This window comes from Molossus molossus, unplaced genomic scaffold (assembly GCF_014108415.1).
Source record: "Molossus molossus isolate mMolMol1 unplaced genomic scaffold, mMolMol1.p scaffold_m16_p_10, whole genome shotgun sequence".
In the NCBI taxonomy this organism is placed as follows: Eukaryota; Metazoa; Chordata; class Mammalia; order Chiroptera; family Molossidae; genus Molossus; species Molossus molossus.
Genome location: NW_023425345.1, coordinates 3,933,090 through 3,946,417, shown reverse-complemented (window position 1 = coordinate 3,946,417; position 13,328 = coordinate 3,933,090). Strand labels below are relative to the sequence as shown.

Genomic DNA, 13,328 nt, shown 5'->3' with positions numbered 1-13,328 from the left:
CCCTATCTTCTAATTCACTGATCTGGTCCTCAGCTTCCTCTACTCTGCTATTTAGACTTTCCAATGTGTTTTTTATTTCTGATATGTCATTCTTCATTTCTTCTTGGTGGTTTTTAATTTTCAACTTGTTGATTTTCAACATTTCTATGTCTTTACTCATGTCCTTACACATATGTTGAGCTTCCTCAAGATCATGGCTCTGAATTCTAGTTCTGTTAACTTGCTTAACTTGCACCTTATTTATCTCATCTTCAGTAGAGGTCTCTTGTTCTTTCATTTGGCTTTTGTTTCTGTGTTTCACCATTTTGGATATCACAGTGGGCTTTGGAGCCTGCCAAATTTTCCCTGTGGGTGTTGTTGTTCTGCTGTTTGTGGCTCCCTCTCCTAGGTTTGGGTGAGGCAGTGAGGACCCACTTTAAACACCACTGTCAAGTCTTACTTTCCTGGTTAGAGTTGCTAGCCCAGGGAATGGTAGTTATCCTCTAGCTTTTTTGCCTGGAGGCTATTGGTCACCTGAAGAAACTTGGTTTCTGAGTTGAATGAAAAACTCCCTCAGGTGCTCAGTGTAAGAGGATCTCCTGAGAGTGGGGCAGATGCTGGTTGTTAATGGGCCTCAATTAGCATTTCATTGGTCACCGGGTGGGGTTGAAACTCCGAGAGAGGGGCCGCCGCCTCTCCCCAGAGCCCTGTAAAAGAGTTAGATGACCACAGTCCTGCGTGGCTGCAACTCAGCAAAAGCTCTGAGCACCCTCCAAATCCCAAGTATCCCCACACAGTTCCAGTCCAGTCTGCCCTCCCTCTGCCGGAGCCCAAGAGGAGTGGCTGCTGCTAATTTAGCCTCTGTCCCGGCTCTGTGCTGTGAAGCTGCTTGGGAGTGTAACCTGTGGCTACTGCTCCCAGCTAAGGCTGTTGCTCCTGGCCGAGGCTGCAGCAGCTCCCAGCCAAGGGCGTAGCACCTAGCCGAGGGTGCAGCTCCCAGCCGAGGGCACAGGTCTCAGCCGAGGCCACAGGTCCCAGCCCAGGCCGCAGCTCCCAGCCGAGGGCGCAGCTCCCAGCTGAGGCTACAGCAGGTCCCAGCCCAGGCCGCTGCGGACTGTGGGCTCCTGGCCCCCTCTTGCATCTTCGCAAGCCTACCAGGATTGAGTCAGTGTCCCTGGTTATGTGGTCCTCCAAGCTGCTTTTAGGTTGCCTTTTCCTGACGATTTGTCTTTATTTTCGTTGTAATTCCAGTTTGGTCTTAGAAGATGGTCTGTATAGCTTCCATTCACTCAACTGCCATTTTCTGCAGATGGGGTTTTTGACTCTTAGCCACCAGTTACTCCAGGTCCAGCTGGTCCTTTCTGGGCCAAGGTGTGTCTCTGTAGTTGTGAACTCACCATGTGCTTACCAGTGTCCTTCCCATCCAGGTCATTGCTGTGGTCATGGACCTCTTCACCGATGGCAATATCTTCCAAGACATTGTGGATGCTGCCTCTAAGCGCCGGGTCCCCGTGTACATCATCCTGGATGAGGCTGGAGTGAAGTATTTCCTGGAGATGTGTCAGGGCCTAGAGCTCACTGACTTCCGTATTCGGGTGAGTTATACCACTGTGGGGGATGTGGGGAGCAGAAATTAAGACAGAGACGGCCTCTTCCCCTTTCTCTGCCTCTCTTCCAGTTCAGGGGCTCAGATGAATATCAAGATCTCAACACCTGTCTAAAACCTTATCTCATTAACTGATAACCCTAAATTATGTGCCAAATTCAAATTTTATCACAAGGCTGCTGAGGCTAAGGAGGCAGTTCTGGCCCAGATCTGGGATGCTCTGCCTATAGTCAAAGCTAGGGCTGTGTTTCTCTTTTGGGGAGCTTTGGGAACAGGCAGGAAACACCCTGAGCTTATCCACACCCAAAGCAAGAGTTGCTGACTTCCTCCCTCTCTCTAAATGGGGTTCTACTGTAAGGCCATAGGAAGCAGAGCTTAGTGCCAACAGGAGCCAGCAGCAGGCTCTCGTGGACAGGAGAGCTCCTCCTCTGCCTAAGCAAACACTTGGCTCAGAGGCTTGCAGGCTGTAACCTGAGGGACAGTGTCTTTCTTCTCTTCTCAACAGAACATCCGTGTCCGTTCTGTGACAGGCATGGGCTTCTGCCTGCCCACGGGGAAGATCAAGGGGACCCTGTCATCAAAGTTCTTAATGGTAGATGGTGAAAAAGTAGCCACAGGATCTTACAGGTGAGTTGGGCCAGGTGAGAGGAGGGCCTGGGAGGCCTTTACAAATTGTAATAAATGTTTATTTTCAGGAAAAGGCTGGACTAGAGCCTCCATGGTCATGGGTTTAAGAGGTATTGTCTGATCTAATGACAAAGAAAGGCCTCCTGGCTAGTCCCGTCCCTCAAACTTTGTGGCTACCGGATTATTCCAGAAAGAGGGTCAACTCTTACTGAACATTAAACACAGCCTGCTTTTCATGGTCCACAGCAAATGGTTGCATTTTGAGGCTAATTGTTAGGTAGGACAAGCAGGAAGCAATGGATCAGAGCTGGGAAAGAAATGTGAGGCCGTGGCATGGAAGGACTGTCTCCTGAATTCTGGTGCAAAAGTAAATTACCAAAAACACGACAGACAATATCTGTGCAAGTGTCTGCCCTCCACATAAATTAAAACCTAGGTGCCAAAAAGAGACCTGGGTACCAGAAACAATTAATAAATGACATAAATCCTCTTACAGGTTAAAGTATGAGGTTTTGCAGATACTCAGTGCTCTAAAAATTCAGAGGAGAACCAATAAGGAACGGGATGATATTAACAATAGTAGCAGCTGCAGTGACTACTGTTTAAATGTGTGCACTGTGCCAGCTACTGAGCTAAATGTTTTATACACATTATCTCACTCGAGCCTCACAACAGCTCCGTGACTCTACACCCTGTGAGCCCCGTTTTACAAGGCACCCAGGGTAGAAACCAGGCTTGAATCCAGGCCTGACTTCTCGTCCTTGCCTGGCACCCACTGCCTGCTTTTGCATTTGAAGCCAAGACTAGAAAAAAAAGGAGGAGTGGGTCAATGGAGGGTCAGCACCCCAGCACGAAGTCCAGGAGGTGCCTTCCACAAGGCAGCAAGGCGTCCAGCCTCAGGGGTAGATCAGGTTGGGGTGGTCGCAGCAGGGTGTTGAGATGGGCTTGCCCAGGGGCTGTTGGTAGGGTGAGACCACTGGCCTGGGCACATGTGTCTTGCTTTTCTGTTCCCACATTCCCAGGTTCACCTGGAGTTCCTCCTACGTGGACAGGAACCTTCTCCTCCTCTTGACAGGGCAGAACGTGGAGCCCTTTGATGTGGAGTTCCGGGAACTATACGCCATCTCTGAGGAGGTGAACTTGTACAAGCTCCTGGGCCTGGCAGGAGGTGCAGGCAGGCTTGGCCTTAACTACTCCTCCACTGTGGCTCGCAAGCTTATCAACCCCAAGTATGCCCTGGTGTCCGGCAGCCGCCACCCGCCGGGGGAGATGATGCGCTGGGCTGCCCGGCAGCAGCGGGAGGCTGGTGGCAACCCAGAGGGGCAGGAGGAAGGCAGCAGAGGCCGGGCATCAGCCGAGCGCCTGGAGAACTTTCTGAATGACCTAGTCACGCTGGAGCAGGTGCTACCCCCCGTAGAGCCTATACCCTCAGGAGAGCTGAGTCGGAAGGATGGCAGGGTGGTCTCTCACCTGCACGTGGACCTCAAACCCCGAGAGCCTCTTACCCGAAATGGCAAGGGAGAAGCTGTCAACGGGGAGGCCACCCCAGCCAAGCGCTTTAACTACAGGTTCTTCAGCCGCCGGGCCAAGAGGCCTGCAGTGCCCAACGGCATGGCCAACTCCCTCTCCACCGAGAACTTTGCTGAAGTGGAGTTTAGGATGGGGAAGAGGCCCAATGATGGCTCCAGTGCCGACACCTCAGGTGAGCCCTCTTGCTCGGGCCCAGAGCTTCCCGGGTCACTGGCTGTTATCAGAGAGATTGCCTTGTACCTGCAGAAATGCAGCTTGCTGGCATGGAGAGAGCCCAGGTCTGGGGTCAGAGAGTCTTCATTTCCCGTTCTGCTCTGGCTTTCATCTACCTCGAGGCCTTGAGCCAGCCACTGCAGCTCTGAGTTTCATTTCCTCTTCTCTAAAAGGGGAGAGAATGATGCTTGCCTTGCCCAGCTGTTCTGAGGATATAAGGTACTCAGAACAGTGCTGGGCATGGGGTAGTCTGAGAGCTGCTGTTACTAATACTAGAGCTTAGAAAGGGTCTCCTTTGTAAATGAAGCTGCAGAGGCACAGAGCAGCTGAGTGTCAGGGCCAAGGCTCGATCTCACCTCTAAATCTAGGGCTTTATCTGGCAAAGGTTGTTCCTTGTCATCAGGATATTATAACCTGGTCAAACACACCATACCCTCACCTGTGCTCCACCTACACCCTGATCCAGCTTCCTTGTTTCTGTTTTAAAATAGATTGACTTGGTTCCTCCTGTGTTTGTTTGATAAGTGGTGTTTGCCATGCTGCTTACCTCTGGGAGAGATTGTTCCTGATGGTGTTATCTTTCTGGCTGTCTTTCTGGGATCCCCTAGAGGCCCTGGCCTTTATCTCTTTCTCCAGAGCAGTTTCCAGTGCAGCCTTTCCAGAGGCTGGTGGTGACGTCAGGACCACTACTGCTGCTTGTTCTCATGTCAGCATCTTGAGGTCGAAAAGGTTTTCATGTTCGGATTTCTCCCTCTGTGGGTGTGGAGCCTTGCAGCAGTGAGACTGGGCTCCCTGGCTGGCCCCGTAGTGAAGGCAGAGCCCGAGGTCTTGCCCTGGGCAGCCTGAGCACTTCCAGGACTCCTACATCGCCACTGCCCCAGCTTTGACCTGATAGTGAGTGGCTTGAGTGCACGGATCTTAACCATCATCTGCTCCGCTCATTCCACAGCTCTGCTGCAGAGCCTGCCATACTCTGTACTTCTGAAAGTTAGGACAGGCCTGGGAGTCTCGGCAAGTTTGGACCCAGAAGAAGTACCAGTGTTTTTAGGCCACTGTTTGGCCAGGGAGCATTTATTAAGCACCTCCATGTGCTAGGTCCTTCACTAGGTGCTTTCTCTCTCTCTTGGCCCTCGGTGGTGGCAGGTGGGAGCTTGGAGAGGTGAATTTAGTGGTCCCCAGGCACAGTAAGTGGTACTGGGGCCAGGACTCACACCCAGGCCAGGGCCCATGTCCTGTCAGGGGGCATGACTGGCCCAGTCCATTTCTCCATTGGCTCCCTGGTTCCCCCAGCACCAGATGCGGCTGCTGCTTTGCACCTCTTGTTTGGTGGCAGGGTTGCCATGGTGAACATCTGGCAAGGAAGGGAAGGGGAGGGACGAGTCCAACCACAAAAGAAGCCATTTCCCAAGTCCTGATGAAGGTGAAGTAGAAGCTTTCTCTTCCTTCAGCCCCTCACCCCGAGGTGCTGTTTCCATAGAAACGAAAGGCCCATTGTCTTGTCCCTTTTTACTGCCTTTCCTGTGTCTCTCAGCATTGGGTCCCCTGCTTAGATGACTTAGACGGTCTCTGCTCAGTCTCACCACTCACATGGTGCCCAGCAGCCAGCCAGGCAGACCCAGACTGTGCGCTGGGGAAGCTCCTCTGCTGAGGGCCTGACACGCAGAGAGGGAGAGAGGACAGCAAACTCGAGAGTCACATAAAAAGATGCCCAGCAAGATCACCCTATTCCTCTTCATTCTTTAGAAGGAACACAGAGTAGCCTCTGCCCACCTAGGTGGGCGTCTAGTACCTGAGGGCCCGAAATTAAAGTCCCTAATGAGACCTTTTCTCTCCCTGCTGCTTTCTTCCCTCAAAGGCAAGGCAAGAAGCAGGGCTCCTCTCCTGCAGCTGGGCTGTCTTAGTGCCTCCTCTCAGTCACTAGGAAGCTGGGTCTCTAGGACTCTGTGTGCCAGAGGGTCAAGCTCCTAACAGCACGGGGACCTCCAAGGTTGGCACTAGTAATCCTGGTGTATTTGGAACTGTCAGCTGGGAGGAAATCACTTTGCTGCTACCTTAGGGCCCCCATCCAGGGAAAGGCTCCCAGTCCTGCAATGAACATTCAGACCATCATCACAACAGCCGTTGAAGGATACCTTGCTCCTCACCCTCTGAATGCACCCTTTCACCTCCCCGGACCATTTCCTGCTCAAGAAGAGGAAGGGGCTGAACCAGAGAGAGATTCAAAGGTCCCTTTGAGCTCTGATTCTAACCCTGTCCTTTCTGTCTCTGCTGCCCACCTGGTAAGGGGAGCCTGGGCTGGTGATAGGGTGGATGAAAGAGGGAGAAATAGAAAAGCTAAGTGTTGGTAGCCTGTAAAATTGCTTGATAAGAAGTATATAGGTGTCCAACATGCAGATTTTGCGAACCCAAGTGTGGTCCTTGGGAGAACCTTCAGAAATCCCTTCCTTTAGGTCTGGATTTCAGCAAGGGGCTACCTGGGGGTTTGAAGGCTCATGGCCCCCTCTACTGGCGGAAGCTGAGCACCTTTTCCTTCTGGTTTTTCTCTTGGCTGAGACCTTGCTCCTGTGATAAGTGTGTGTACCTTTGCGGAATACCCATCCAGGAGCTCCAAACACACCCTCTGGGGGAGATCCTAGCCTCAGGGAACAGTGTTAAAACAGTGAGGGGTCTGTACTGCTGGGTTGGGTTCAGGGATCTGCATTTTAAATAAATGCCCTGAGTGTTTCCCATGTAGGGGGTCCTCAGAGCAGCAGACTGTTGTGACACTGGAACAAGGCCCTGCCCTCAGGGCTGCCAGGCTGGGGAAGAAGGTTCCAAAGGCTGTCCTGAAGCCCCTCCTTGCTCATGCTGAGAAATGGCCAACGTTTGAACACAGTTAAAAGAAGGAAGAAAGGCACAGACTCACTGAACACCTGGCATGTGCTGGGTGGGCGGGTGCTAAGTGCTTTCTCCCGGAACTCACAAACACCCTGCCTGATGATATCATTTCACAGACAAAAGGCGAGCCCCTGTGTCCATGGTCACACAGTGAGAACCAGTCAGCATGGCCTCCTGCCTCCCAGGGCTTTGCATGAAGCATTAGTCTGTCTCCGGAAGGTTAGGTTGGCACCATTTCCCCACATCTTTAAAGACTGCAAGGGCCAGAGGCCTGAATAGATGATTGATTCTCCCCCTGGAATCCCACCAGCAGAGGAAGAAGGGAGTGATCCTTTACGCTCTAGAGTACCCTCTGGGACACTACCTGTCCAGGTCCTCTAGTTCCACACTTTTCTTCCCTGAGTTCTTTGAGGTGCTTCTGGTGGCAGCTGCCTTTCCAGATCTCTCCTGGGCTCCTCTGATTCGTGCATGGACAGGACACCCTGGCTGGCAGTGTGGCCTGGCTTCTAGTGATGTGGGTGCTAGGCTCCTGGATTTGGGGACTTGAGACTTGCCTCTGTCATCCCTGGGGACTGGAGGACTCAGATCTCTCTCCTGTCCAGGATGGAAGGTTGAAGACATGCTTCTAAGGTTTTGGAGCTCTAGATCCTGGGCAAGTCTATTCAAGAGCTATCTTGTCAAGGTGAAATTCAAAATTCAGGGTAATTCCTGAGCAGCGTGGATTCTGACCCCAACTGGTGTTTGGAGACTGCAGTCTTGTGTTACAAGCCTGAGCAGTGTCACCAGCTGGGGTCCAGGTCACACTGCACAGATAAAGGGAGCCAAGAGAGCCTCCTTCAAGGAGCTGATCCCACTCAACTCTAGAGAAGAGGCAGGCATCCTTATTCTCATCAGCAGGTGTCACAATGCTCCTGCCATTCTGGTTTACTTTGGGCCTAGCCAGGGCCTCCGTCACCACCTAGGTAAGTGAGGTGAGTGAGAGCACATGTGTCATCATCTGTTGACACCATTTTTTTTTTTTTTTATCCTCACACAAGGATCTGTTTTCAGAGCAAGGAAGAGAGAGAGAGAGAGAGAGAGAGGGAGAGAGAGAAACATTGATGTGAGAGAGAAACATCAATCATTGCCTCCCATACATACCCCAAGCATGCAACCTATGTATGTGCCCTGACCAAGAATCAAACCTGCAACCTTTTGGTGTATGGGATGATGCTCCAACCAACTGAGCCATCCAGCCAGGGCTGCTTGATCATTCATTTCATTCCAAACAAATGTATGTCTATGCAGTCTACTCTGTGCCACACGCTATTTTGAGTTCCTGGTACAGCAGTGAGTAAAACCAGCAAAGTTCCCACCCTTATGGAGAGAATACCTGCAGAGAGAGGGCAGGCAGGGCAATGACCCTTTGATAAAGGGGGATGGGGAAGTCCTCTGACAAGGGGGCATTTGAGCAGACCTGAGTGGAGGGAGGGAGAGAGCCAGATGGCTATGTAGGGGAAGAATCTTTCCGGAAAGGGGAATGTAGAGCCCTGAAACCTGAAGGAAGGTAGAGCCCTCATCCTAGTCCTGCTGTCCATGGCAGTGTCCCTGCCTCCCTCCCTCCCCCAGGCTGTGTCCCACCTCCAGCCCTTACCTTCATGCTGACTCCTCCCACTTCCCAGCCCAATTTCAGTCTCACTCCAGTATGACCTCCCTTTGAAGTTTGACTTTCTTTTATAAACCTCCTCCTGGCATCCATGCCACAGATACTCTGTAAAATATTTTGGCTGTTCATGGATTCTTCCCTGTTAATCTGAGCAGGTCTGATTCGCCTCCGAGTCTTGCTGAACACCGACACGAGGTGGGCCCCCATCCCTGTGCACTGAAGGGACTATGAGACATAAAGAATTCTCCCTCAAACGGTTTCTCTGTCAGAGGCATGAAAATGAATTCTGAGTATAAAGGGTCTCCCCTGGCTTTTATCCAGCCCTATCAAATTAGCGTGAGAGTGGGTGTTCCTGCCTTCTCCAGAGGAGCTGGGTCTGTATGCGGGCTCCGCTGATGCCCCTGCCTGTCCGGAGCTTGTTTCGCTTACCCGCCTCCAAGATGCTGCTGCCTCCGGGGAGGAACTTGGCATCTGCTCAGTAGGCCAAGCAAATAAAACAAGCCACTAAGGAGAGAAAGTGGGGACAGACATGTCCATTGCAGCAGAGAGGTGATGGTGGGATAGCAGAATATAATCACTTCAGAGCTGCACCAGAGACAGCCTCAGCACCGCCATGGAAGATGACCAAGCTTCTTGACCCTTGGAACCCTCGGGGAGGGAGGAGGCACAGTCACCAGGTCCCTTCCCACCTCCTCTGAGCTCTAAATGCTGTCAGCACAGTCCCTAAGGAGCTCGGCTGAACTTGTAGTCAGTCCCAAGGAGTGGTTCATGAAGCAGGGCAGGGGGGATGGACCCCACTTGGCCTGTCCAATGTTGCTCTTGCTCATGGCCCAGGGAAAGTGGCAGCTACCACCTTAATTAAATTTACAGCTGAAGTGATAAGGGAAGGTAGCGTGAGCATCCAGGGGACAACCCCACACTTGCAGTGTAGAAACGAACTGGCAGGAAATAGCTCAGCAGCTCTCACCTGGGAGAAAGGCAGCCAGCACTCTTGGATTCAGTGGCCAACACCTCGCAGGCAGGCCAGGAGGTATCAGTGTCTGCCTTGTAGCCAGTGACCACCACCCCTCCTCCCCACAAAGAAGCCACCGTCCTCTGCTAGGGATTATAAAGGAAGGGGCCTGGGAAGAGAACTATGCTTCTCTAGCCTGGAGGGATGCAGCTGGCTTTCCCCCTCCTTTCTATGAAATGCATTCCCTCCATCCTGTACATTAAAACCGCCTCCGTAAGCATGTGGGCCCTGGCACAGTGCCTGGCTTCCGGTCAGCCTACTGACCTTACTAAGGCACAAGATTCTCCCCTTCCAACCTAGGCAGCCTGCATGGTGGAGGGAGTGGCTGCCCAGGAGGATCACTAGAGAGAATGACTGTGGTTATGCTTTGTGGGCTGTGAGGCTGCATAGGGTATTAGCTGCAGGTGAATTGCCTCTTGACAAGACTTTTAAGTCATTGACTGTAGTTGTTGGTTTGGGGTCTACATCCTTCTCCCCACCCCACTGAGGTCAGGAGAAGACAGATCCCTCAGTGTCCCAACCAGTGGCAGTCTTGCTGAGGCCACCATGATGGGGAGAATCTTTCCTCTTGCTTTCCTGGGGGCCCTACTGACTTGCCTCCAGTTCAGCAGTTTGGGAGGGAGACCGTGACCCCAACCCGAAATCTGAGGTGTGGGTGGTGCACAGGAGAGGCACTGGAGGCAGTCCACTGAGCACTTCACTTACATCCTTCCTGCCTGTGTCCCTTGTCTCTGCAGGTAAAACAAGTCCCAGTCCTGCCAAGACCAGCAATTGTGTGATTTCCTGAGCTGCAGGCCAGCAGTGGGCAGGACCTGTGGATGCCCTGCTGTTCTGTCCTGTGGAGAACACAGGTCAAACCCTGCACCAGTTTGCACATCGGACCCCTACTGTCTTCCTGCCTAGAAGCCTCCATCCTGGCCCCAGGATCCCTGAATCCCAGATGTGAGAATCTGCCACATCTCAAGGCAGTCACACATCTCCACAGGACCACTGTGGCTGGGCAGGGGTCGCTCCTCCTTGTTTACATGAAGTGAAAGCTTGACTAGCGTCCTCTCTCCTTTGTGCCCGACCCCTTCCCTCCACGGGGCCAGCCTCGCCCTGCCCAGATGGGGTGAGCCCATATCTTTCTACCTTAATGTGACAGGGTTTCCAGGGCAGCCCCAGCCTCCTGACTTCTTTCCTGGGCTTCCTGGTGCTTCTGGTCCCCCCAACAGGCTTGGTGGAATAAAAGGGAAGATGACAGGGACCCTTGCTCTAGCCTCTGAACTGAAGATAGATGATGCTAGGTCAGCTGGGACACTGGCTACTGTGGCCTTCTGGGGGGTCCCTGCAGCCTCTTGCACTAGACTCTGAATGAAATGAGGGTGAGCCAGAGGCAGAATTTGACACTGCCATTTGGAGAGCCCTTGTACTAAGGTCTCCGTTCCCTCACTCTGCCCCATCTTGGAGCTCTCTGCCCCAAGGGGTCTAGGCTTCCTTGGCTGTTGCCTGCTGCAAACCCTCACAGGGTTCTTCTAGTGCTGTTACCTGGGGCCACTCCCTCCCCTTCATGTGCCTTGATTTGCAGCCCAAGGCAGGGAGAGAGCTTGGCCAAGAGGGAGATCCGGTGGTGTGGGAGGCTGGGCCCGTTGGACAGGAACATTTGCCCTCTCCCCACCCCTGAGATGGCCCTTAGTCCCCGTATCTAGTTACATTTCAGCCCAAGACAAGCCTTAGCCCCCCTGCCAAAAGTCAGACTGTGTTTAGGACCCTCAGCCTCTTCAAGAGTCTCATTGCCATGATGTCAGGCCAGCAAGTCTGCCTGAAACCACACACTGCCCTCACCCTACTTGTGTGCCTTGGGGTCTGAGGAAAGAGTGTGTGAATGCACACCAGAGAGATTGCCAAACTGCAGGCTCTGCAAGCAGGGCCCCTGGGGCAAGGTGCTGGCGTCAGAGCCCGTGCTGTGAACCCATGAACACCCCTGGCCTCTCAGCCACTCAGCCTCTCACTTCTGTGTCTTTCCTTCTGCAAAGCCCTGGGACACCAGCAGCCCCTGGGGGAGGAGCCCAGATGTCTGTGAGGGGCCAGCAAGGGCATCCTGGCTGTGCTGAGGTGAACAGATGTCGTTTGAAGAGCAGGAAGTGGGACAACACAGTGCAGTCACTGGAGAAGAAGGCGTGAAGGGGATGGGGTGGGGGCTGCACCTGGTTCCCAGGGCTCCTGTGTTCATCCTGAGGTAGACCCTGAGCTTTTGTGAGGATTAAACACTTTCTGGGAAGTGCTTCCTTATGCACCAAGGCCTGGCAGTGTGGCACATGTTTGTTCTGGAAGGGAAGGGAGGGAGAGGTGGAAACCAAGGATGTGGCCGTGCTACACCTCAGCTCACAGTGGTCACCCTGACGGTGTGGGATACGGGTGGGTAAACAGCAATGAGGGAAAGAGACCACTGTTGATGGGGACAAGGGAGGAGCCAGCTCCTAAGCAATTCTGCTAGGGTTTTGAGGGCCTCCTCCGCGAGAGGGGCGGCTCCGTCCCCCTTCCCTCTCCTGCCCCGAAGTAGGCCCAGTTCCCTCCCTGTCCTGACCTGTAGGAGGATCCAGATCGGAAGTTCCAAGTCACTGTGGCCTTGAGCCAGGCCTCCATTCTTCCCCAGTTTTTCTGTGTGCTGAGGTGGGTTATCTCACTTCATAGAAACGGGGTGGGAAAGAGGTCTGGCCTGTGAGGCACCCAGCCCTGCAATCCCAGACTCTTCTCCTGACTGAGGTTCAGATAAGATGGCCGCTGACCCCCACTAGCCCTGAGATTCTTAGGAAGAGACAGCAGTCCACAGATTGCTGAGGGTCCTTAAGTCCTAAAATGTGACTCCTAATGTTGGCTTGTCTGCCTGAGCTCCAGCCCACTCTACTCTGCCTCTTGGCTCCTCGCTCCATAGTACATCTGCCCTCTGTTCCAGCACTTGCATACACTTCGTGAAATATTCTCTCATTAAGTCTCAAGGGTACATCTGGCCTTCCCAGTTGGATGGCAAGTTCAAGGGTGGATTGTGCCCTTGGTTGCCCCGCAGCAGCTTGCACAAGGCTGGTAGCATCAGAACGGTTGGGGAGGAACAAGAATGAGAGGGATAAGAGCACTCGGTATGGGGGCCTGGCTTGGCAGCCCCCACCCCCCTACCACCACCAGGCTGCCTACTTTCTGAGTTCGACTTCTACAGGCTGAGTGTCCACAACTGGTATGGCTGCTTGGGAAAGCCGACCTCCTAGGAGAGCGGTATCTGAGGGCTGAGTCCCTAGGGCTGTTGCCACCCTGGATCTTGCCCCATAGGGTTAGGAAGCAAGGGACTCCTGCATGGGGCTAGGAGTCTTTCCCTTGAGGTTTGGAAAAATTTACCACTCTCTTGCCAGCTGTCTGTCCTTAGATATGGTTAGTCCTATTCCTGATTCCTCAAGGATGCTTTCAAAACAGCTTCTGCTAACATCACGGCCCTCTGTCTGTATAGAACCTAATAGAAAATCTAGACCAAAAAAGGGCAGCCTTGAGATGTGGAGGAAACAGGCCAGAGAGGGAGTGGGCTTTTTTTGTTGTTTGATTTCTTTTGCTATGCTGCTTTTCTCTTTTTAATTTATTGAGTGCCTACTATATACCAGTCACTGTGCTAGATGCTTTGATCACCTGTAGGTTTCAAACTAAGAAAGCTCAGGAAACAGTTCTTAACAAAATAACAAACCTTTTTCTTATATTTTTGGGGATTGACCCTCACAAAACTGTGTGATGAGCAGCATAGGTCTTGTTCCCATTTTTCAGATGAGGTACACAGCTCTCTGCCAGAATCCCACATCACATAAAATGCAGATCTGAAT

The 13,328-nt window shown here is 52.6% G+C and overlaps 1 protein-coding gene across 1 annotated transcript in view; it reads left to right on the top strand.

The window, feature by feature from the left end:
- Positions 1–11,368, top strand: part of FAM83F (family with sequence similarity 83 member F) — a 38,197-nt gene extending 26,829 nt beyond the window's left edge. The window contains exons 2-5 of the mRNA XM_036252111.1: positions 1,407–1,574; positions 2,091–2,212; positions 3,235–3,914; positions 10,227–11,368. Coding sequence (XP_036108004.1) covers positions 1,407–1,574; positions 2,091–2,212; positions 3,235–3,914; positions 10,227–10,276 — 1,020 coding nt within the window. The 3' untranslated portion in view covers positions 10,277–11,368. The remainder of the gene's footprint in view (positions 1–1,406; positions 1,575–2,090; positions 2,213–3,234; positions 3,915–10,226) is intronic.
- Positions 11,369–13,328: the final 1,960 nt, after the last annotated feature.